The 19,876-nt window shown below is 55.5% G+C and overlaps 2 protein-coding genes across 6 annotated transcripts; one reads left to right on the top strand and one right to left on the bottom strand.

The window, feature by feature from the left end:
- Positions 1-1,939: 1,939 nt before the first annotated feature.
- Positions 1,940-3,439, top strand: CUNH16orf92 (chromosome unknown C16orf92 homolog). Of its 2 annotated transcripts, none has more exons than XM_012464551.3 (4): positions 1,940-2,140; positions 2,455-2,613; positions 2,728-2,815; positions 2,933-3,439. In XM_012464551.3, exons 1-4 carry the CDS (start codon positions 1,957-1,959, stop codon positions 2,952-2,954), a joined length of 453 nt encoding a protein of 150 aa, XP_012319974.2. In that variant the 5' UTR covers positions 1,940-1,956; the 3' UTR covers positions 2,955-3,439. The 2 variants fall into 2 exon arrangements, with proteins under 2 accessions (XP_012319974.2, XP_012319973.1); XM_012464550.3 differs by having other exon boundaries at positions 2,375-2,613.
- Positions 3,155-10,141, bottom strand: TLCD3B (TLC domain containing 3B). Of its 4 annotated transcripts, none has more exons than XM_012464547.3 (5): positions 9,083-10,141; positions 8,103-8,186; positions 5,327-5,561; positions 4,443-4,538; positions 3,155-4,194 (listed from the first exon to the last, which is right to left on the bottom strand). In XM_012464547.3, exons 1-5 carry the CDS (start codon positions 9,205-9,207, stop codon positions 3,910-3,912), a joined length of 825 nt encoding a protein of 274 aa, XP_012319970.1. In that variant the 5' UTR covers positions 9,208-10,141; the 3' UTR covers positions 3,155-3,909. The 4 variants fall into 4 exon arrangements, with proteins under 4 accessions (XP_012319970.1, XP_012319972.1, XP_012319971.1 ...); XM_012464549.2 differs by lacking the exon at positions 9,083-10,141 and adding an exon at positions 6,374-7,727; XM_012464548.2 differs by lacking the exon at positions 9,083-10,141 and adding an exon at positions 6,374-6,522 and having other exon boundaries at positions 7,551-8,184.
- Positions 10,142-19,876: the final 9,735 nt, after the last annotated feature.

The following is a 19,876-nucleotide window of genomic DNA, read 5'->3' as shown; positions in this document are numbered from 1 at the left end:
CTGCAGAGTCCGCTGAGCACGCATCTCCGTCGTGAAACTTAGGAGACCCTGGAGTGTCCTTGGGCTTGGGTGGGGTGGAACATGCCGGTGACAGACAGGCCCACCTGCCAATCAGAAGGGAACTGTCCTGAGTTGAGATGGGGCCTCAGGAGTGAAAATGGCTGGTGGGGAGTGGCAGAGACGGGAGATGGGGTGGCCACGGGGGAGCCGCCGGCCACAGAAGGGGAAACAGAGGTGCAGGGAGCGGAGTCTGCCAAGTCCGCGTGGATGGCCAAGAGATATGCCTCGGAAAGGGCCGGGGGACTTCCTCTGACAAACCCCCGACGGCCATTCCCAGCCATCCGTTTTCGTGCAGCCGCAGATGCAACCTGTGGAAGAGGCGGGAGGAGGCCGGTGAGTCCGCCCGGCTGCGCCTTCCCGCGGGTGGGAGCCGGGACTCAGGCGCGGACGCTGCTGCCATCTAGCGGGAGACGCCTGCTACTCCTCTCGGTTCCTAACTGCAGGGTCGTTCCCGGCTGAGCACTGAGGCAGGTTTGCGGGAGGATGGGGGAGATTCCTGTGCACCTGGATCTGCGGACACGATGCAAGGGGGAGCCTCAGGAAGGAACACCGTCCCCAGGAAGTGTGCATTTCCCACACTACTTTTCCCCACTGTGCCGTGATTCCCTCCCGTGTATAAGGGAGGCAAGAGCGCCTGCCTCTGTACTGGGCTCAGTGGCTCCCTCCTGTAGTCCCAACAGTTTGGGAGGCCGAGGCGGGCGGATCATCTGAGTTCAGGAGTCAGAGACCAACCTGGCCAACATGACGAAACCCCGTCTGTACTAAAAATACAAAAATTAGCCAAACGGTGGTGAGCGCCAGTAATCCCACTATTCAGGAGGCTGAGGCAGGAAACTCGCTTGAACCCAGGAGGTGGAGGTTGTAGTGAGCCAAGATCATGCCACTGCACTCCAGCCTGGCCGACAGAGTGAAACTCCATCTCAAAAAAAAAAAAAAAGAGTACCTGGCTCCAAGAATCAGCCCAAGGATAAATGAATCAATCTGTGCAAGGGACTTGGTCATAAATGGAGTCCAACCAGCATAGTAATAGGTGTTCAATAAATGCTACCTACTGGGCATCATGGTCCATGCCTGTAGTCTCAGCATTTTGGAATGCTAAAGCTGGAGGATCACGTGTCAGGAGTTCAAAACCAACCTGGGCAACATAACAAGACCTAATCTCTACAAAAAATGCAAAAATTAGCCAGGCATGGTGGTGCATGCCTGTGGTCCCAGCTAATCAGGAGGCTGACGTGGGAGGATCACTTGAGCCCAGGAGTTCGAGGTTGCAGTACGCTGTGATCACACCGCTGTACTCCAGCCTGAGTGACAGAGTGAGACCCTGTCTCTGAAAATAAATAAAATAGGCCAGGCGCAGTGGCTCACTCCTGTAATCCCACCACTTTGGGATGCCAATGAGGGCAGATCACCTGAGGTCAGGAGTTCGAGACCAGCCTGGCCAACATAGTGAAACCTTGTTTTTACTAAAAATACAAAAATTAGCTAGGTGTGGTGGTGCGTGTCTGTAATCCCAGCTGCTTGGGAGGCTGAGGCAGGAGAATTGCTTGAACTAAGGAGGTGGATACTGTAGTGAGCTGAGATCTCGCCACTGCACTCCAGCCTGGGTGACAGATGGAGACCTCGTCTCCAAAAAAAAGAAAAGAAAAGAAAAGAACAGAAAAGAAATAAAACAAATATTACTTGTGGCTGATCCAAGCAAGGGGTGATTGGAGGCGTGTGACCCTGTGCTGCCAACCCAAACTGTGCCTGCTGTCCAAATGTAGCTTCCCTTAGTTCTGGCTTTCAGCAAGATGGCCCTGCCGCCATCCTCCTCTGTGTAAATGCTGGGGCTGCCACCGTTATGGTTTTATCATCAGTGACATTCTAGAGGATAAAGGCCTCTCCTCTCCTCTTCTGATGAGGGTGAGGGATGAGGGAGGGGTCCCAGCTTCTAGCACTTTCTCCCCTCACCCCAAAGTGCCATCAGAACAGCTCTGGGCTGTGACATCACAGAGCCCCCACCTCATGATAGGAGTCATGAGGCTGAGGCCACAGCTGCTGGTGTGGGCATGGCTGGCTGCGCTGGGGGCCATCGAAACTGGTGAGAAGGTGTCTTGGGAGCAGCGGGAAGGCAGGCAGCTCTGGGACATAGAGTGATGCCCGCCTAGGGACTGAGAACCCAACCCTGCCCCCTCCCCTTTTCTCTTCACTCCTCTCCCATCCTGCCGGTCCCACCCATCCCCCAACAACTGAGGGCCTTGTCGTGGTGCACTCAGCTGACCCTGAGAGAAATCAAGGCCCTCCACAGCCACAAGAAGGCTGGATGGTCTCACAGGGTCCCAAGTCAGCCCCTGCCTCGAGAATTAAAGGCAGGGGTCTGCTTCGCCGTTGTCACAGACTTTGCTTGGGCCCTAGCACCCAGACCCAAGCGTGCCATGGTGTCGACCCCAAGGACAAAGTCTCCAAGCTTCTTAGACAGACCTGACTTCTTCGATTATCCAGACTCGGACAAAGCCAGGCTCCTCGCTGTGGCCCAGTTTATTGGAGAGAAACCCGTTGTGTTCATTAACTCAGGTATGAACCAGCTTGAGAAGGGGCCTCCCTTCCTGCTGGGTCCTGGAGGAGAGCAGCCCCAGACCCATCCATTGAGCCATCAGAAAGGAGTTAAGGGTCCTGCTTCTCTAGCAGATTCCAGCCCCGGACTCTTCCATCACATCCTGGTGGGCTTCCTGGTGGTGGTGTTCTTCTTCCTCCTTTTCCAGTTCTGCACCCACATGTAAGGCCTGCCCCCTTCCTCTGACCCTACCCACCTCCACCTTCCTTGGGAGCATCTGAAGACCCCAGTCCTAGCGGGGCAGTGTGAGCTCCCCACTCTGATCTCCATGCCCCACAGAAATTTCCAGAAAGGGGCCTAAAGAGCCAGACAAGGGCCCCGGACTCAACCTGAGCGCCCAATCGCATCTCCTCTCCTGTCGATGAGTAAAAGTCTCCACTTTCCTCCTCCCTGATTGCCCAGCGAGCAGCCAGGGGTCCTGCCCCCTCTGTGTTTCCCATAGCCCAAGCCCCTCACCTCCTCCCTTCCCAGCCCCAAAGAACTTGGTGACGAGAGCCTTGGTGGCGTTCACGTTCACGCAGATCGTCTTTTATTAGCGGTCTGTAAAGCACCTCCCAGGGTCCCCCGACCCCAGATTGGAGGAAGCCTTGAGAGGTCAGTAGCACCAGGGACATGCCAGGGCCCGAGGGCGCGATGTGCAGCTGATGGTGAGGGACGGGGCGCCCCTCGCCTGCCCCCGGGGTTGTCAGCACTGGGAAGGCTTGCGGGTAGCAGCCACCTTCCAACCCCAACCCAACAGACTAGTTCAAATTTGGGTAAATAAATAAAATAAATAAGATTCCTCAAGCTGGCCTAACTGGAAAGGAGCCACGGGGGCAGCTGGCCACTAGGAAGACCCGAGGGCCAGTGGGGGTTAGTTGGGGCATCCTCTTCTCCCGGGTGACGGGGAGCCGGAGTAGGGGGTGGCAGCGGAGGGGCTGGGATGGCCTTGGCAGCAGCGCGCCTTCCAACATTCTGACTCCTGGTTCCCCTTGAAACCCTGTCGATCTCCCCCTCAACAAGCCCTCCCACCCTCAGTGGGTGGGAAGTGGTGCCCCCTCCCCTCCTCCAGCACAGGGGTGTGCAGGAAGTGGGCACAGTGGGGAGAAGAGGTCCCCTCTCTCCTGCCCTCAATCCCCGAGAGATGGCGCCTCTTCCCTTTCTGGCTCATCATCAGTCCTGGGGCTCTCCGGACAAGAGGGCCCTGGCTCCCACCCCCGGCCAGCAGCCCCAGAGCCCTGTCTCCATGGGGCTGAGGGTGGGGAGGGGGAGGGTCCTCAGTCCTGGGTCTGGCAGGCCGGAGGCGGCCGGGAGCGGGGCCAGAAGAGCCGGCAGGCCCCGCGGCAGATGAGGAAGAACCAGTAGAGCTGGGGGGCCAGGAGCAGCGCGGCGCCCAGGTTGACATGGGCTGGGATGGCCAGGGGCACGGCCAGCAGGGGCAGGCCAGCGTGGCGCCCGTAGGCCCAGTACAGGTAGGGGAAGAGCAGCACCCGGCAGCACAGGAAGCTGAGCAGCATCAGGGCCCCGTTGACCTTGTGCAGCAGCGTGTGCTGCTGCTTGTACTGCGGGGACACAGACGCAGTGGCCGAGGCAGCAGAAGGGCGTCGCCCCCTCCCCGCCCGCTTCCTGCCTCCCCACTACCCCAGCAGGCAGCTCCTCCCAGACTGGACACTTTGCCAGGACACAAGCACCAGCTCAAAAGGCATGGAAGGGATGACAGAGGGGCCGGAGCCCTCGGCAGCAGCCCTGGAGGTCCCTCCCCTTCCTGTGCCCTCCCCTTGGGCTCCCGCACCCTCCCCTGCCCACTCACCTGGATGAGGATCTTGCCAAGGCAGACAAAGGGCGTGCTGACCTCTGCCATCAACATGCAGCCCAGAAAGAAGTCTCCCTTCCCCTGTCGCCACACCTGAGCAGAGAAGCAGGAAGGTGAGGGGCTGGGGCTCCCCCTGGGTTCTTGGGCAGCCCCCGCCCTTCCTCTTTCCCCTCTGTCACTTTTGGAGATGCTTGACTCTGAACATCGGAACACCTGGGTGCAAAGCTGGGTGCGGTGACTCACGCCTGTAATCCCAGCACTTTGGGAGGCTGAGGCGGGCGGATCATGAGGTCAGGAGTTTGAGACCAGCCTGGCCAACATAGTGAGACTCCATCTCCACTAAAAATACAAAAACATTAGCCAGGCGTGGTGGCGGGCACCTGTAATCCCAGCTACTTGGGAGGCTGAGGCGGGAGAATTGCTTGAACTTGGGAGGCGGAGGTTGCAGTAAGCTGAGATCGCAACACCGCACTCCAGCTTGAGCAACAGGGTGAGACTCTGTCTTGGGGTGGGGGGTAAGAAAGAACACCTGGGTGCAGGAGCAGGTCATGACTTGGCTGCCTCCCTCCCACAGTCCTGCAGAAAGACTGTGTTCCCTACATCATGGGTGAGGAAACTGAGGCTCAGAGACATGCAACCACGCATCCAAAGCGCCACAGCTGGGCATCGTCCAGCCCTGGGCCAGGCTGCCCCCACACTCTGGTGCCTCTTGCAACTGGGCTGGGCAGTGAACCCTACTGGTCCACAGCTTTCCCTGGGAACGCGCTGGGTCTGCTTATCTGCCGGTACCCAAACCCAGGGCTTCCCAGGCTCCTGCTGGCACCAGCAGGACCAAGGAGCAGGCCACCCGCACCCCACCTGCCCAGCTCTCTGGAACTCACCACGGACAGCGGGAAGCACACCAGCACCATTGCGGCGTGGTGGAGCACCATGAGGAACTCCTTGTGCAGGTAGCCGCGCGCGATGGCCCACGTGCTGCCTGGAGCTCTGGCCGCGCCGTCGTCCCCTCCGTGCCCTTTCACCTGGTGCTTGTGCCAGTGACAGAGGAACATGGCGTAGATGTCATAGATGAAGTAGGGCACAGCAAACTGCGTGTAGGCAGAGGACAGCCAGTGTCTGTTGGGCAGAGGAGGTGGGGAGCAAGGAGGAAAGGGGCGCCAGTGAGCGGGGCCGGACCTCAGGGGTCTGCTCGGCAGCCCTGGGCATGCGTGGAGTCTCGGGTACAGTGAGGGATCCGGAGGGTCACACAGTGACGCAGGTCAGGCAGTCACGCAGCTAGTAAGAGATGGTGCTGGGATTCAAACCTGTGGCCTCAGAACCCACCCATGTTCCTCTCTCCCTGCCTTACGGTGGGGGGAAAAGAAGAGACCAGAAGATGCCCACAGACCAAAGGGCCCAGATAGAGTGCCAAAATAAGCCCAGGCCAGGCAGGTGGGACCTGGCCATGGTTATTTGTCCTAACCTTACCCTGAGGTGAGGATCAGCAACAGCTAAAGGGGCAAGAGTGCTAGAGAGAGAGGTCTCGGGAGTGGACACCTGTTCCTGCCTCCCAGGGCAGGCGCTCTTCTAAACCTTCACACGCATGCGCTTATTTACCCCTCCCAAACCCCTGTAAAAGGTAGGTATGGCCATCATCCCCACTATACAGATGAGGAAGTGAGTCACAGAGGGGCTAGGTAACCTGGCCAAGGAGGGGATGTGGGCCGTCTGGCTCCACAGCCCTGACTCTCAGCCCCGCTGTCCCCAGAAGATCTCAGAGGCATCAGAGGCCCTGCTTGCCGGCAAGTGAGAGGTCTTCTCAGAGCTGTTCGCCCTGCCCCAAAGTGACCCAATCTCTTGTCTGTTTTGTGTTGTTTTTCAGGGACAGCCAAGCATTAAGGGGAAAATGCAGAGCAAAAGGAGCCAAGGACAGAGAAAGTTCCACGTACTTGGAGAGTAAACAAAAATGAGAAATGGAGAATATGCAAGACTGCATTTTTCTTCTGGAGTCAGCACATTGGCAGTTTCTCTTAAATCCTGTAGTCCTGAGACTGGTCTGGGGTGGGGGCAGGAGGTCAGAGAGGCAGGCCCTGGGGAGCTTGCCCCACGAGGGGGAAAAGGGATGAAAGCAAAGTCAGCCAGAGGTCACCACCAAACATGAGGTGCGTGAAGGGAGCTGTAGAGAAGCTGGGGCTGAGGCCTCTGAGGCTGGGGAGCCTGGGACAACCAGCTTGTGAAGGGAGCCAGCCCATTCTCCAGCAGGGATGGTGCCACGGAAAAGAGAACTGGAGGCCGTGGTGCAGTGGTGTGGAGCTGAGGCCAGGAGAGATGAGACGGGAGGGGTGGCTTTGGAGAACATGAGGTGGGAACACAGGGAGAGAGGGTCCACGTGGCCTGGAGGAGTCAGGGCAGGGAGCAGCCCAGCGAGCTGGCCCAGTGGATGAGATGGGAGATGGGAGCCCTGGGCTGGGGCGGGAGACCAGGAGGGGCCACCAGGATGTTAAATCCCATCCCCACCCTCTCAGCAATTAGGTGCTCAGAAGTAGGAACAGCTGCTGCCCTGGATTAACCTGGATCCTCCCCACCTACCTGAGGATTAAAGTGGGGAGGAAGGACAGGAACAGACACAGGGGGGCCTGGGGAGCAGCGGGGGTGCAGAAGCCAAATGGTGACCTCTGTGTGTGAAGGCTGGGGCGGAAGCACTGGATCCCAGGCTCAGCTTGGAGCAGGGATGGGAAGGGGCGGGCAGAGGCCAAGAGGCAGCCAAGTCCCTGGGCAGGGTCTGAAGAAAGAGTTAAGCCAAGAAGTGTCCTCCGAGGCGGCCACCTAACTCAATTCCTCTCGCTGAAGTCCTTCCAGGAAGGGCCAGTGCCTCACCACAGAGGCGGCGATTCATCTTCGGGAAAAGAGGAGGCAAACAAACACCCCCCACCAGGGGCATCCGGAGAATGTCCCCTGGGGCTCAGTGGCTGCCAGGGAAGGGAAGCAGGGCCGAAAGCTATGAGGAGGGCGTGTGGATGCCTCCCAGACAACTTGCAACGGGCCGCCCGTGGGTCACCTGGGGTGGCCGTCAGCACCACGGACAGGGCCCCTCTCCTCCCGGTCCTCCGCCTCCTGCCTGCACACCTCTGAGCTTTTTTGGCAAGCGCCAGACACTGCAGCAGCTGCCCGGCCACAGTTTGGCCTCTTCGCCCTCGTCTCCTCCCCCACTGCCTGGCGCGTGTGGCCTTGTGCGTGTCATCTCTCCCATCTCCTCTCCCTCACGCGTGGAGCGGGTGCCGAATGCCTGGATTCTGGGAGGGGCTACGGGGTGAGCCTGGGGTGAGGAGGGGGCGCCCCACCTTGGTGCTGGCTGGAAATGGGGTCTGCCTCCTGGGGCGGAAGGCTGGAAGGAGGTGGGGAACCCGCGACACCAAGGGAGACCTGGAAACTACTAGGAAGAGCTTTGAGGATCCTCTCTGATTCCCACTCCTTCCCCTCTTGGCGCTGCCCTTTAAGGACAGGACAGGATAAATTCATCCCGGGTGCTGAGTTGCAGTTATTGCAGTCAACTTGATCTGGCCCAAGGTAAGAGCTTAGGGACTCCGGACAGAGTTCCCTCCAAGATGTGGGGTCTTCCAGGGTCACGCGTACAAACCAACCACTGGCACCTGGGCAGAGGGATCTCGTGGCACTTACTGGTCATCGATGATGTGCTTGCAGGAGGTGGAGACAATGTAGCCGGCGGTGGAGGCCATGATGGCCTGGACAGAGGACACCAGCCTGGGGGAGAGAGGGGCGCGCTAGAAGGGCCGAAGGGAAGAGGCGTGTGCCTCCATTTCTCCTCGTTGCTAGTCTAGCGACTGCACTTTGAGTTCAGCCACTGCTTGGGCCAGTCCTTGCCCGCCTTCTCCAAGGCTGGGCTAGCCCGAGATGTGCCCCACCACCGCCACCTCACAGCCCTCTGGCCCACTTGGCTGCTGTTCCTCAGTCCGCCCCCCTCCTCGCCACCTTCTCCCTTCCCCTTCCCTCTGTGTGGAAGCCGAGTCTCCCTCTTCTCCAGCCGGCAGGGAGGCTGTCCTGAGGTGAGACTCTGCCAAGAGTGAGCTGCTGGTTGGGCCTCTCCCGAGAGGGGACCCTGGGCCAGTTCCTGCACTGCTCAGCTGCCCAGTCATGACTCGCGCCTCGCTCTGGCCCCTTCTTGACCCTGAGCTCCCCAGTCACTGTCCCACAGTCTCCTTGACTGCCACCAGCCTCCCCTCCACACTCCAGCCCTGTTTAGGGGTGTAGAGTTCTACCATCCACGCCTCTTCATCCCTGGCCCCCAAATACTCTCCCTGAATGACACCTAGCTGTCTGGCCCTGGCCTCGGTCCCTAATGTCTTATAGGAATGTCTTCCTCACCTGCTGGCCCTGTTTTCGAGGGTGGGAGGGTCTACGGGGAAGGAGAGAGAGACAGGCTGAACACTAGTAGACTAGGTGGCCCGGCTGGACGAGGTCTCCCAGGACAGCGAGCAAGGCAGGCAGTGAGGAGGGAGGAAGCTTGGGGGTAAAGCCCCAGATCCCCGCAGGAGCTCCCAGTCCCTCCCAACTGAGGGGCCAGGGAAGTGCTGGGTCCCTTCCATCCCCTGAGAAGCCCAGGAAGCGGAGAGGGGCTGAGGTGAAGGGAAGCCGTTTACCTGGCTGAGACAATGACCGCGTCGGCCTCCTCCCAGCGCAGCTGGGGCAGCCTCTGGAGCGTGCTCTTGGAGAGGAGGAAGAGTCCGGGGAACACCACCCCCCCGGCCACCATCGGGGTCAGCATGGTGGCTCAGGACTTGGCCAGGGAGGCAGGAGGGCCGTGAAGGGGCAGGAAGGCCAAGCGGAAGGAGTTAGGGGTGGAGAAGGGACGCCAAGCCCAGGAAGGAGGGAGAAAACAACGGGTAGGGGCACAAAGGGGACAGGGCGGGGACGGGATGGGGCCAGGGCACCAGAGCCGAGAAGGGAGTCCGATGACACTGGGGAGTCGGGAAGGGGCCGGCTGAGCAGAGACGGGGGAGGGGAGGACGGGATAAGGGGAGCAGGAGCAGGCCAGTGAGGGATGGGGAGAGGCGAGGAGGGGACGACTTGGGGAGGGACAGAGGAAGAGGGGACAGGAGGAGGAGGGTGCAGATGGGGGAGGGGAGGGAACCACCAGGCAGGTGGGGAGGGGAGGCTTACGTGAGAGGCTGGGAGGGCCCGAGGAGGCGGGGAGGGGGTGGGGGTGGGTCCGGGTGCCAGCCCCGAAGGAAGGAGGTGGGCGGGAGGGAGTGGAGGAGCAGCCGGGCTAGCGGTCAGCGGTCACCGCCGCTGTCCCGGCTCCACTGCCTCCTCTCGCTGCCGCCCCGGTCCCCGCCGCCCAGCATGGACACATGGCATCATAGAGACTCCGCGCCCAGCCCCCTGCCCCCTCGGTGGGGAGGGGGAGGGGGAGGGGAAGTGACCAGCTTGGGGAGGGCGGGGGAGGGGCGGGGAAATGATGGCACCGACCAGACACCAAGAAACCGGACCTGCAGCAGCGTCTCCCCATGCAGCTCTGAGCCACAGCCGCGCGGCTGCGACAGAGATGGGGGGAGCAGAGAAAGAGGGAGGGGGAGGCCCTTAAAGGGACAGCAGCTCTTCTCTTGGGGATAAAGGGGGCCTGGGGCTCCTTGGCCAGCTGGGAGGGGGCCCTGAGCCCCCACCGGGCCCGACCTTGTTTCCCATCAGCACTTTGCAAATGCCTGGCATCTCCCCCCTCGCCAAGGCAACCCTCTGTGGCCTGCCCCGGGTCCGGCTTCGGGTGCCTACTGGGCGGAAGAGAGGGTTCCCCGGGAGAGGGAGCAGGAGCAAGTGGTGCTTTCTCAGAAGGCAGAGCTGAAGAAGGGGATGGGAGCAAAAGCATCTCAACACAGCATCCTCAGACCCAGAGGCCCTTCACCGGCTGGCAGGGAAGGAAGCTGACACTGGCCATTGGGGACACCTGACTGCTGCCGGGCTGCCTGGGTCCTGTCTGCCGCAGAAGCTCCCAGGGCACTGCGCCTGTCCTTCCCACAGGGCCAGCAGCGGTCCCGAGGCTCCTCTCATTGCAGGCGTCAGAGCGGCAGGGAGGATGGAAGAAGTGCTGGGGAATGGGGGAGGCTGCCTCTCAGGAAGTCCCAGGGAGCCCCAGGACTCCTGGCCCTGTTCTTCAGGCTGCCTGCCCCTCCTGACCTCCCCTAAATTCCCAACCCTCTAGCGCCCCTTCCTCTGCAACGTCCACAGGCAGCCTAGTTTCAGAGTTGGAAAGGACCCCGGGGTGGACTGGTGCAAGCCCCTCACTGCCCCATAAGGAAAGTGAGGCCTGGGGACCGGGCCAGGATCGCGCTGCGGGGCCCGAACCAGAGGCGCTGCCGCCTTGGACTTCTGCCGTCCTGTCCTGATCCCAACTGTCCTGTGAACTTCAGCATGGCAAGGGCCTGCTCTGCAAACTCCTTGGGCCTCTAAGCTCAATTATCAACCCTGTGCTTTACCTTTCTCTGCCCAGAGCCCACTCCTCGCCTCCCTCAAGAAAGGCCGGGGACTGGGATTTGCTGTTTTGTGCTGCCCTCTAGCGGCCATCTATAGGAAAGCCCCAGGAAGTCTCACCTTAGGCCGATTTAGAGCGGGTTTAGAGACAATAGCGGACCTGGCTCCTGACCTCAGCGCTTCACCGGAGGGGGAAAGGGGATCCAGCTCCCTGAGTTTTTACTACATGCTAGGGACAGTACCAGGTGATTTCTACTGATTCTTAATCTTCCTACGTGGTGATATCCCTGTTTTATAGAAGAAACAGGTTTAGAAATTTTGTGTGTGTGTGTTTTTTTTTTGGTCAGCGTCTCATTCTGTCCCCTAGGCTGGAGTGCAGTGGCGCGATCATGGCTCACTGCAACCTCAACCTTCCGGTGCTCAAGTGATCCTCCTACCTCAGCCTCCCGAGTAGCTGGGACTACAGGTGCACACCACCATGCCCAGCTAATTTTTGTTATTTTTCGTAGAGATGGGGTTTCACCAAGTTGCCCAGGCTGGTCTCAAACTCCTGGGCTCAAGCGATCCACCCGCCTCCACCTCCCAACATGCTGAGATTACATGTGGGAGCCACAACCCCTGGATGAAAGTTGGGTTTCAAACCCATGAACCCCAAAGCCACACATGAGCAAAACTGCAAAAAAGACTGAGGTCGGGGAGGCTGGTGATGGGTGATCACTATCACTACCCGATTGAGGACTAAAGGCTGGTCACGGAACTGTGGTTTCACTTTGGATGAGTAGAGACGGGTTTTTTTGTTTGTTTGTTTGCCAGGGAATCCAAGTAGACACCCTAGTTAAATCTGTGTTCTGTGTACTCCCTCCCCTTCCGATGGCTTGCTGATAATGCACATTTATGGTAAGCTTTGCCACACAGGCTATAGACCTGCAGCCCAAGGGCCCAGCCCAGCCCACAGACATGTTTTGTTTGGCCAGTATGTAGCTGTCAGTATAGCAGTTCTTAAATAAATTCTAAGTTACTTATTAGTGTTTAAGGATTGGGAGAGGCTGGGCACAGTGACTCAGGCTTGTAATCTCAGCACTTTGGGAGGCCGAGGTGGGAAGATCACCTGAGGTCAGGAGTTCGAGACCAACCTGGCCAACATGTGAAACCCCGTCTCTACTAAAAACCACAAAAATTAGCCAGGCGTGGTGGTATGCACTGTAATCCCAGCTACTCCGGAGGCTGAGGCAGGAATGTTGCTTGAACTTGGGAGGTGGAGGTTAGAGGTTGCAGTGAGCCAGGATCAAGCCACTGAACTCCAGCCTGGGTAACAGAGTGAGATTCTGTCTAAAGAAAAAAAAAAAAAAATGCTGGCAGGCAGATCACCCCCGAGGTTGGGAGTTCGAGACCAACCTTGCCAACATGGAGAAACCCCATCTCTACTAAAAGAAAAAATACAAAATTAGCTGGGCGTGGTGGCACATGTCTGTAATCCCAGCTACTCAGGTGGCTGAGACAAGAGAATCACTTGAACCCAGGAGGCAAAGGTTTCAGTGAGCCGAGATTGCGCCACTGCACTCCAGCCTGGGCAACAAGAGCAAAAAAAAACTCTGTCTCAAAAAAATAAAAATAAAAAAAGAATTGGGAGAGAGCCAGCCACAATGACATGCACCTGCAGTCTCAGCTACTCAGGAGGCTAAGGAAGGAGGATCACTTGAGACCAGGAGTTTGAGACCAGCCTGGGCAACATGGAGAAACCCCGTCTCTATCAAAAATCCAAAAATTAGCCAGGCATAGTGGTGCGCACCTGTAGTCGCAGCAACTCGGGAGGCTAAAGAGGGAGAATCACTTGTCAGGATGTCAAGGCCACAGTGAGCCATGATCATGTCACTGCACTTCAGCCTGGGTGACAGAGTGAGACCCTGTCTAAAAAAAGAAGAAGAAGACAGGCACAGTGGCTCATGCCCGTAATCCCAGCACTTCAGAGGCTGAGAAGGAAGGATCATGTGAGCCCAGGAGTTCGAGACCAGCTTGGGCAACATAGTGAGACCCCATCTCTAACAAAAAAAAAAAAAAAAAAATTAGCCAGGTGTGGTGGTGCCTACCTGTAGTCCCAGCTATGGCAGGAGGATTGCTTGAGCCCAGGAGTTCAAGGCTGCAGTGAGTCATGATCCTGCTACTACACTCCAGCTTAGGCAACAGAGCAAGACCCTATCTCAACAACAATGACAAAGAATCATAACTCCAAAAATGCTGGCCCACGTTCTAACCGTATAACATTATCAGTAGGCTGGCATGGAGCCACGGTGGCCCTCAGCAGAGAAGGTGAGTCCTCCAGCCCACACCATCCCTGCAGAGCCCACATCCCTCATATTATCTGCAGGAGCTTGCAACCCCTGCTCTACAGACGCTGATTCACATGATGCTCATACAACATTGCCATGAAGAAAGGGAAGTGGGTGTTATTATTAAGCTCGTTAATCAGTAAGGGATCTGAATTTCAGTGAAATCAAATGACTCACAAAAGACCCCACTGTTGTTGTCTTTTTTTTTTTTTCTTTTTTTGAGACAGAGTCTCACTCTGTCACCTAGGCTGGAGTGCAGTGGCATGATCTCAGCTCACTGCAACCTCCACCTGCCAAGTTCAAGTGATTCTCCTATCTCAGCCTCTGGAGTAGCTGGGATTACAGGTGCCTGCCACCACACCTAGCTAATTTTTGTATTTTTAGTAGAGATGGGGTTTCACTGTGTTGGTCAGGCTGGTCTCGAACTCCTGACCTCAGGTGACACGCCATCTCAGCCTCCCAAAGTGCTGGGGTTACAGGCATAAGCCACCGTGCCCTCCTGCTGGTGTCTTTTGACTTCAAATCCCAGTTCCACCCCACACTGCTTCTGCTTTCACCACAAACTCATCCTGAAAGTGAGAGATCAGTTCCACCAGCCGTGGCCCCAGGAAGGACACCCTCACCCTGGTCCTCTTACTTGGATGCCACCAGGACAGCCTCTTGTCTCTCCATCTGCAGGCCAGTGTGGTTCTGCAAGCCCCAGCGCAGGACAGTGAAGCACACCGGGAAGAAGACGCAACCCACCGCGAACAGCAGGGCCATGCCTGCCTGCAACCAAGAAGGCAAGAGAAGAGGGCCATGAGACACCTCAGCACAACACCCTCAGACCGCCCTAGCCTTCTTCACCCCCAGTGAGGCGACGGCCCAAGACGCCCATCCATCTGCGGCCATCAAAAGCCACCAGGCAAACCTCTTCTCTAAGCTCTTTTGCATCTTTATGATTCTTTTAATATTCCCCATCTGGGGCAAGTCAACATCCTAATTTCTTGTTTTACACCCAATTTAGACAATTTCTTCTCTTTTTTTTTTTTTGGAAACGAAGTCTTGCTTTTGTCATCCAGGCTGGAATGCAATGATGCCATCTCAGCTCACTGCAACCTCCACCTCCCAGGTTCAAGTGATTCTCCTGCCTCAGCCTCCCGAGGAGTTGGGATTACAGGCTCCCGCCACAATGCCTGGCTAATATTTGTGTTTTTAGTAGAGACAGGACTTTACCATGTTGGCCAGGCTAGTCTCGAACTCCTGACCTCAGGTGATTCGCCCGCCTCAGCCTCCCAAAGTGCTGGGATTACAGGTGTGAGCCGCTGCACCTGGCCTCTCCTACTCTTAAACTCCACCCTATTCCATCTTCTGCATGCGCCGACTGCCACCCATCCTATGTGACCCCTCCCTTCTCCCCAGGCCTCATCACTGAGGGACAGGTTGGAAGACAGAAAAAGGGAGGTTGATTGTTTCTCCTCAGTACCCAAAACTTGGTAAAAGGGAAGGGGTTGCCAAGATACTTGGAACTTTAAAATGACATTTCTTGAAAAAACAAAATAAAGCCAAAGCAATTGTTGTTCCATTAAAAAAGAAATAAATGCTGGGCGCGGTGGCTCACGCCTGTAATCCCAGCACTTTGGGAGGCCAAGGCGGGTGGATCACGAGGTCAAGAGATCGAGACCACCCTGGTCAACATGGTGAAACCCTGTCTCTACTAAAAATACAAAAAATTAGCTGGGCATGGTGGCGCGTGCCTGTAATCCCAGCTACTCAGGAGGCTGAGGCAGGAGAATTGCCTGAGCCTAGGAGGTGGAGGTTGCAGTGAGCTGAGATCGCGCCATTGCACTACAGCCTGGGTAACAAGAGCGAAACTCCGTCTCAAAATAAATAAATAAATAAATAAATAAATAAGAAATAATAGGCGCAAGCCTGAAACTACATATATTTGCATAGATGTCATTTTTGTTTAGAAAGACCTCCCCTCCCATCCACTCTGGGGAGCAGAGCCATGGGGCAGGCACAGGCAGGATGAAGGGAATGAGGCCCTGCCATTCTGCCTTCCTGAAGTGACCTCCGAGGGACCTTCTTGGGATAAAAGGAAGGTGTCAAACTGCAAAGGCACGAGGCTGCCCTGCAGAGGCAGTTGGGGAGGGCAGGAGTATGCTCTCCCATTGGTGGACTGCCTGGAAGATGCCAGCCTCCCATTGGCCAGCCGTTGATACATGTGCCCTATCATTTGCTTCCTGTGGGGGCTGGAGGGCGGTTCCAGCAAGCCTTGCCTCGAATTGGCCAATTAGAATCCATTGATGACTTGATGGACAGCTACATTTCAGGGACAGTGCTCAAAGAAGAAAAAGGAGAGTGGAAATAAGAGCAGGTGCAAGGCCGGGCATGGTGGCTCAAGTCTAATCGCAACACTTTGGGAGGCTGAGGTCGGGCGGATCACTTGAGGTCAGGAGTTTGAGACCATCTGGGCCAACATAGGGAAACCCCATCTCTACTAAAAACACAAAAAATTAGCCGGACGTGGTGTTGGGTGCCTGTAATCGCAGCTACTTGGGAGGCTGAGGCAGAAGAATCCCTTGAACCTGGGAGGCAGAGGTTGCAGTGAGCCGAGATCGTGCCTTGCACTCTAGCCTGGGCAACAGAGACTCTGTCTTAAAAAAAAAAAAAAAAAACCGCCGGGCACAGTGACTCATGCTCGTAATCCCAGCATTTTGGAAGGCCGAGGCGGGTGGATCACGAGGTCAGGAGTTCGAGACCAGCCTAGCTAATATGGTGAAACCCTGTCTCCACTAAAAATTCAAAAGTTACCCGGGCATGGTGTAGGGCACCTGTAGTTCCAGCTACTCGGGAGGCTGAGACCGAAGAATCACTTGAACCTGGGAGGCAGAGGTTGCAGTGAGCTGAGATTTCGCCACTGCACTCTGCCTGGGTCACAAGTGAGACTCTGTCAAAAAAAAAAAAAAAAAAGAGTAGGTGGGGTGGTTCAGGCCTGGAATCCCAGCACTTTGGGAGGCCGAGGCGGGAGGATCACTTGAGGCCAGGAATTCAAGACGAGTTTGGGCAACATGGTGGAACCCCCTGTTTCTACAAAAAATAAGAATAATAATAAAATAGTCCAGCGCAATGGCACACACCTGTGGTCCCAGCTACTTGGAAGGATGAGGCAAAAGAATGGAAAGAATTGCTTGAGCCCAGGATTTCAAGGCTGTAGTGAGCTATGATCCCACCGCTGCACTCCAGCCTGAGCAACAGAGCAAGACCTTGCCCCTGCGAAAAGCAGTCCTCAGTAGTAGTTGGTTTTTTTTTTTTTTTTTTTGAGACAGAGTCTTGCTCTGTCACCAGGCGCCAGGCTGGAGTGCAATGGCATGATCTCGGCTCACTGCAACTTCTGCATCCTGGGTTCAAGCAATTCTCCTGCCTCAGCCTCCTAAAGTGCAGGGATTACAGGCATGAGCCACCATGCCTGGCCAGTGTTCATTTCTTTACCAACTTTATTCTCTTCCCTCTGGGTGGCCCTCTGAAAATAAAAAGTTAAACCATGTGAGTGGCTGGGCATGGTGGCTCACTCCTGTGATCTGCACTTTGGGAGGCTGAGAAGGGTGGATCACCTGAGATCAGCAGTTTGAGACCAGCCTGGCCAACATGGTGAAACCCTGTCTCTACTGAAAATACAAAAATTAGCCAGGTGTGGTGGTGTGCCTATGTAATCCCAGCTACTTGGGAATCTGCGGTGGGAGAATTGATTGAACCTGGGAGGCGGATGCTGCAGTGAGCCGAGATCGCACCGCTGCACTCCAGCCTGGTGACAGAGCGAGATTCCATCTCAAAAAAAAAAAAAAAAAAAAAACACAAGAGGGAGATAAGGTTATTGACAATGAGGCTTCTAGAAGCCTAATCAGCATCCACTCTCACCTTCTGCCTTATTTTCCTGGGGACTGAACTGTGCCTATTTAAAAAACTCTATTTCCAGCCAGGCTCTGTGGCTCATGCCTGTAATCCCAGCACTTTCGGAGGCCAAGGTGGGCAGATCACTTGAGGTCAGGAGTTCAAGACCAGCCTGGCCAACGTGGCGAAACCCCGTCTCTACTAAAAATACAAAAATTAGCTGGGTGTGGTAGTGTACATCTGTAATCCCAGTTACTCAGGAGGCTGAGGCAGGATAATAGCTTGAACCCAGGAGGCAGAGGTTGCAGTGAGCTGAGATCATGCCACTGCACTCCAGCCTGGACAACAGAGCAAGACCGTTTCAAAAAAAAAGAAAAAAGATACGAAAAGATCCTGAGCTGGGATCTGAAACCAGGTGGCCTGCCCTGGTATTTTCCCAGCTCCTGCATAGCTCATTGTAAGGACTAAATCATGCTGATGCATAGACACTCCAGTACTTCACACAGCAGCTGGTAGCCAGCTACTGTCATTCCGAGCACCCACCGTATGCCAGGCGCCGGGCTAAAATACTTTACATCCATGCTCACATTTAATTGTCTGTTCGACCTTACAAATAACTTCCCCATTTTATGGCTGAGAAATCTGAGTCTCAGAGAAGTTGAATGACGTGCCCCAGACCATACAGTACATGACAAACTCGGTCAATGTGACTGCTGGCTTCCACGTCTGGAGGAAAGGAGGCAAAGGGAGAAGGCCAGGGATGGGGATAGAAGAGAAGAGGGGAGAGGGAAAAGGGGAAGAGAAGGAATGAGAGGAGAAGAGGTAGAGGAAGGAGTGAGGAGGAGTAGTATCCCGCTGGAGGGTCATTTTCTCCCCCGCCTTTTTTTAAATTTTGAGACAGGGTCTCACTCTGTCATCCAGGCTAAAGTGCAGTGGCACAATCACAGCTCACTGCAGCCTCCACCTCCTGGGCTCAAGGGATCCTCGTATTTCAGCCTCCCGAGTAGCTGGGACTACAGGTGTGCACCACCACACCTGGCTAATTTGGGGATTCTTTCTAGAGATAAGGTCTTGCTATGCTGCCCAAGCTGGTCTTGAACTCCTGGGATCAGCGATCCTCCTGCCTCTGCCTCCCAAAGTGCTGGGATCATAGGCGTGAGCCACCGCATGCAGCCAGGGATGGTTGTTTTCCTCTGCACCAGTGCTCACCTGGACAAGAAAATGTGGAAGGAAGGAAGTTTCTGGGCCATGAGCTGGTGAGGGTCAGCCCGAGTCTCATTGGAATCTGGGATCTGTCCTACATTTCTTCCTTTCGTTGTCGATTTCTTCGTTTCGAGCAAAATGGTCCAAGGCTGCACACGCTTGTCTGAGAGAGAAAATGTGAGAGAAAAAAACCGTGGTTTTGAGCAATGGCTTTAAACTTTTTTTTAAACAGTGATCCACAAGAGATATTTATTTATTTATTTATTTATTTATTTATTTATTTATTTATGTTCGAGATGGAGTCTCATTCTGTCGCCCAGACTGGAGTGCAGTGGCGCGATCTCCGTTCACCGCAACCTCCGCCTCCTGGGTTCAAGCAATTATTTTGCCTCAGCCTCCCCACTAGCTGGGACTACTGGCACATGCCACCATGCTGGGCTAGTTTTGTATTTTTATTAGAGGCGGGGTTTCACCATGTTGCCCAGGCTGGTCTGAAGTCCTGACCTCAAGTAATCCGCCCATCTCGGCCTCCCAAAGTGTTGGGATTACAGACGTGAGCCACCGTGCCCAGCAGAGATATCTTTTGTGACTGCCGTTCACGCACCCACACGTGGAATGGAAAACGTTTGCACAACACGTTCTGACTCATTATATGCAGTGCCCTGTGGCATTTTCCAGATCCTTTTTCCCCCAAATGCTGTTCATGACCCATGAACCCGATTTTACAACCCACTGGTGGCTAACAAGCCAAGTGGGAAAACCTTGGTGTGGAGAGGAGCGTTTCTCAACTTTTCCTTCATCATCGTTCCCCTAGAGAGCCCTTTTTAGACTTTTTTTTGCCTAATCGCTGCAAAGTTTAATAACACAGATATACTATATGCCTATTTACGTATGTCTTTTTGATATTAAAAAGAGTAAGTTTTTTGCCCCCCTGGGAGCAATATTATCCAAATTGAGAAGGCGTCATCATCCTAATGCTCATTTTCTGAGCTGCCTCTATTTCATATATAGATAGATAGAGAGAGAGAGGTGGAGTTTTGCTCTTTTGCCCAGGCTAGAGTGGAGTGGTGCAATCTCGGCTCACTGCAACCTCTGCCCCCCGGGTTCAAGCAATTCTCCTGTCTCAGCCTCCTGAGTAGCTGGGATTATAGGCACCCACCACCACACTCAGCTGATTTTTGTATTTTTAGTAGAGATGGAGTTTCACCATGTTGGTCAGGCTGGTCTGGAACTCCTGACCTCAAGTGATCCACCTGCCTGGGCCTCCCAAAGTGCTGGGATTACAGGTGTGAGCCACCGCGCCCAGCCTCTGAGCCGCCTTTATACACACCAATCTGAACATCCAATAAGATAGGATTAGTCCCATTCTGCAGGTGAGTAAGTAAAGGCTGAGAGGTTATATTCGTTATTAGAGATTGAAACGGCTGGCAATTACACTGGGAATCCAGAAACTTACCAACATCCTAACTCAGCCTCTATCTTCTCCAAATCTTTGTTTCCCTCAGTTATGGGTGTTTTGTTCTGTTTCTCTATTTGACCTAATAAGAGCAAGCATTTGGCCAGGCA

This window comes from Aotus nancymaae, unplaced genomic scaffold, assembly GCF_030222135.1.
Source record: "Aotus nancymaae isolate 86718 unplaced genomic scaffold, 86718_ANA_hifiasm-v0.15.2.pri h1tg000049l, whole genome shotgun sequence".
NCBI classification, from domain to species: Eukaryota; Metazoa; Chordata; class Mammalia; order Primates; family Aotidae; genus Aotus; species Aotus nancymaae.
The sequence above is the reverse complement of the archived record's forward strand: the minus strand, read 5'-3'. Positions and strand labels throughout refer to the sequence as shown.

What these genes read in the sequence shown, in the direction of transcription:
- CUNH16orf92 (XM_012464551.3), top strand. Translation starts at nt 1,957, where the DNA reads ATGAGGGTGAGGGATGAGGGAGGGGTCCCAGCTTCTAGCACTTTCTCC. An exon ending in GCTGGGGGCCATCGAAACTG is followed by an intron (nt 2,141 to 2,454) that starts GTGAGAAGGTGT and finishes CTTGGGCCCTAG; the next exon opens with CACCCAGACCCAAGCGTGCC. An exon ending in TTCCAGTTCTGCACCCACAT is followed by an intron (nt 2,816 to 2,932) that starts GTAAGGCCTGCC and finishes CATGCCCCACAG; the next exon opens with AAATTTCCAGAAAGGGGCCT.
- TLCD3B (XM_012464547.3), bottom strand. Translation starts at nt 9,207, where the DNA reads ATGCTGACCCCGATGGTGGCCGGGGGGGTGGTGTTCCCCGGACTCTTC. An exon ending in AAGCACATCATCGATGACCA is followed by an intron (nt 5,562 to 8,102) that starts GTAAGTGCCACG and finishes TCTGCCCAACAG; the next exon opens with ACACTGGCTGTCCTCTGCCT. An exon ending in TGTGCTTCCCGCTGTCCGTG is followed by an intron (nt 4,539 to 5,326) that starts GTGAGTTCCAGA and finishes TTCTCTGCTCAG; the next exon opens with GTGTGGCGACAGGGGAAGGG.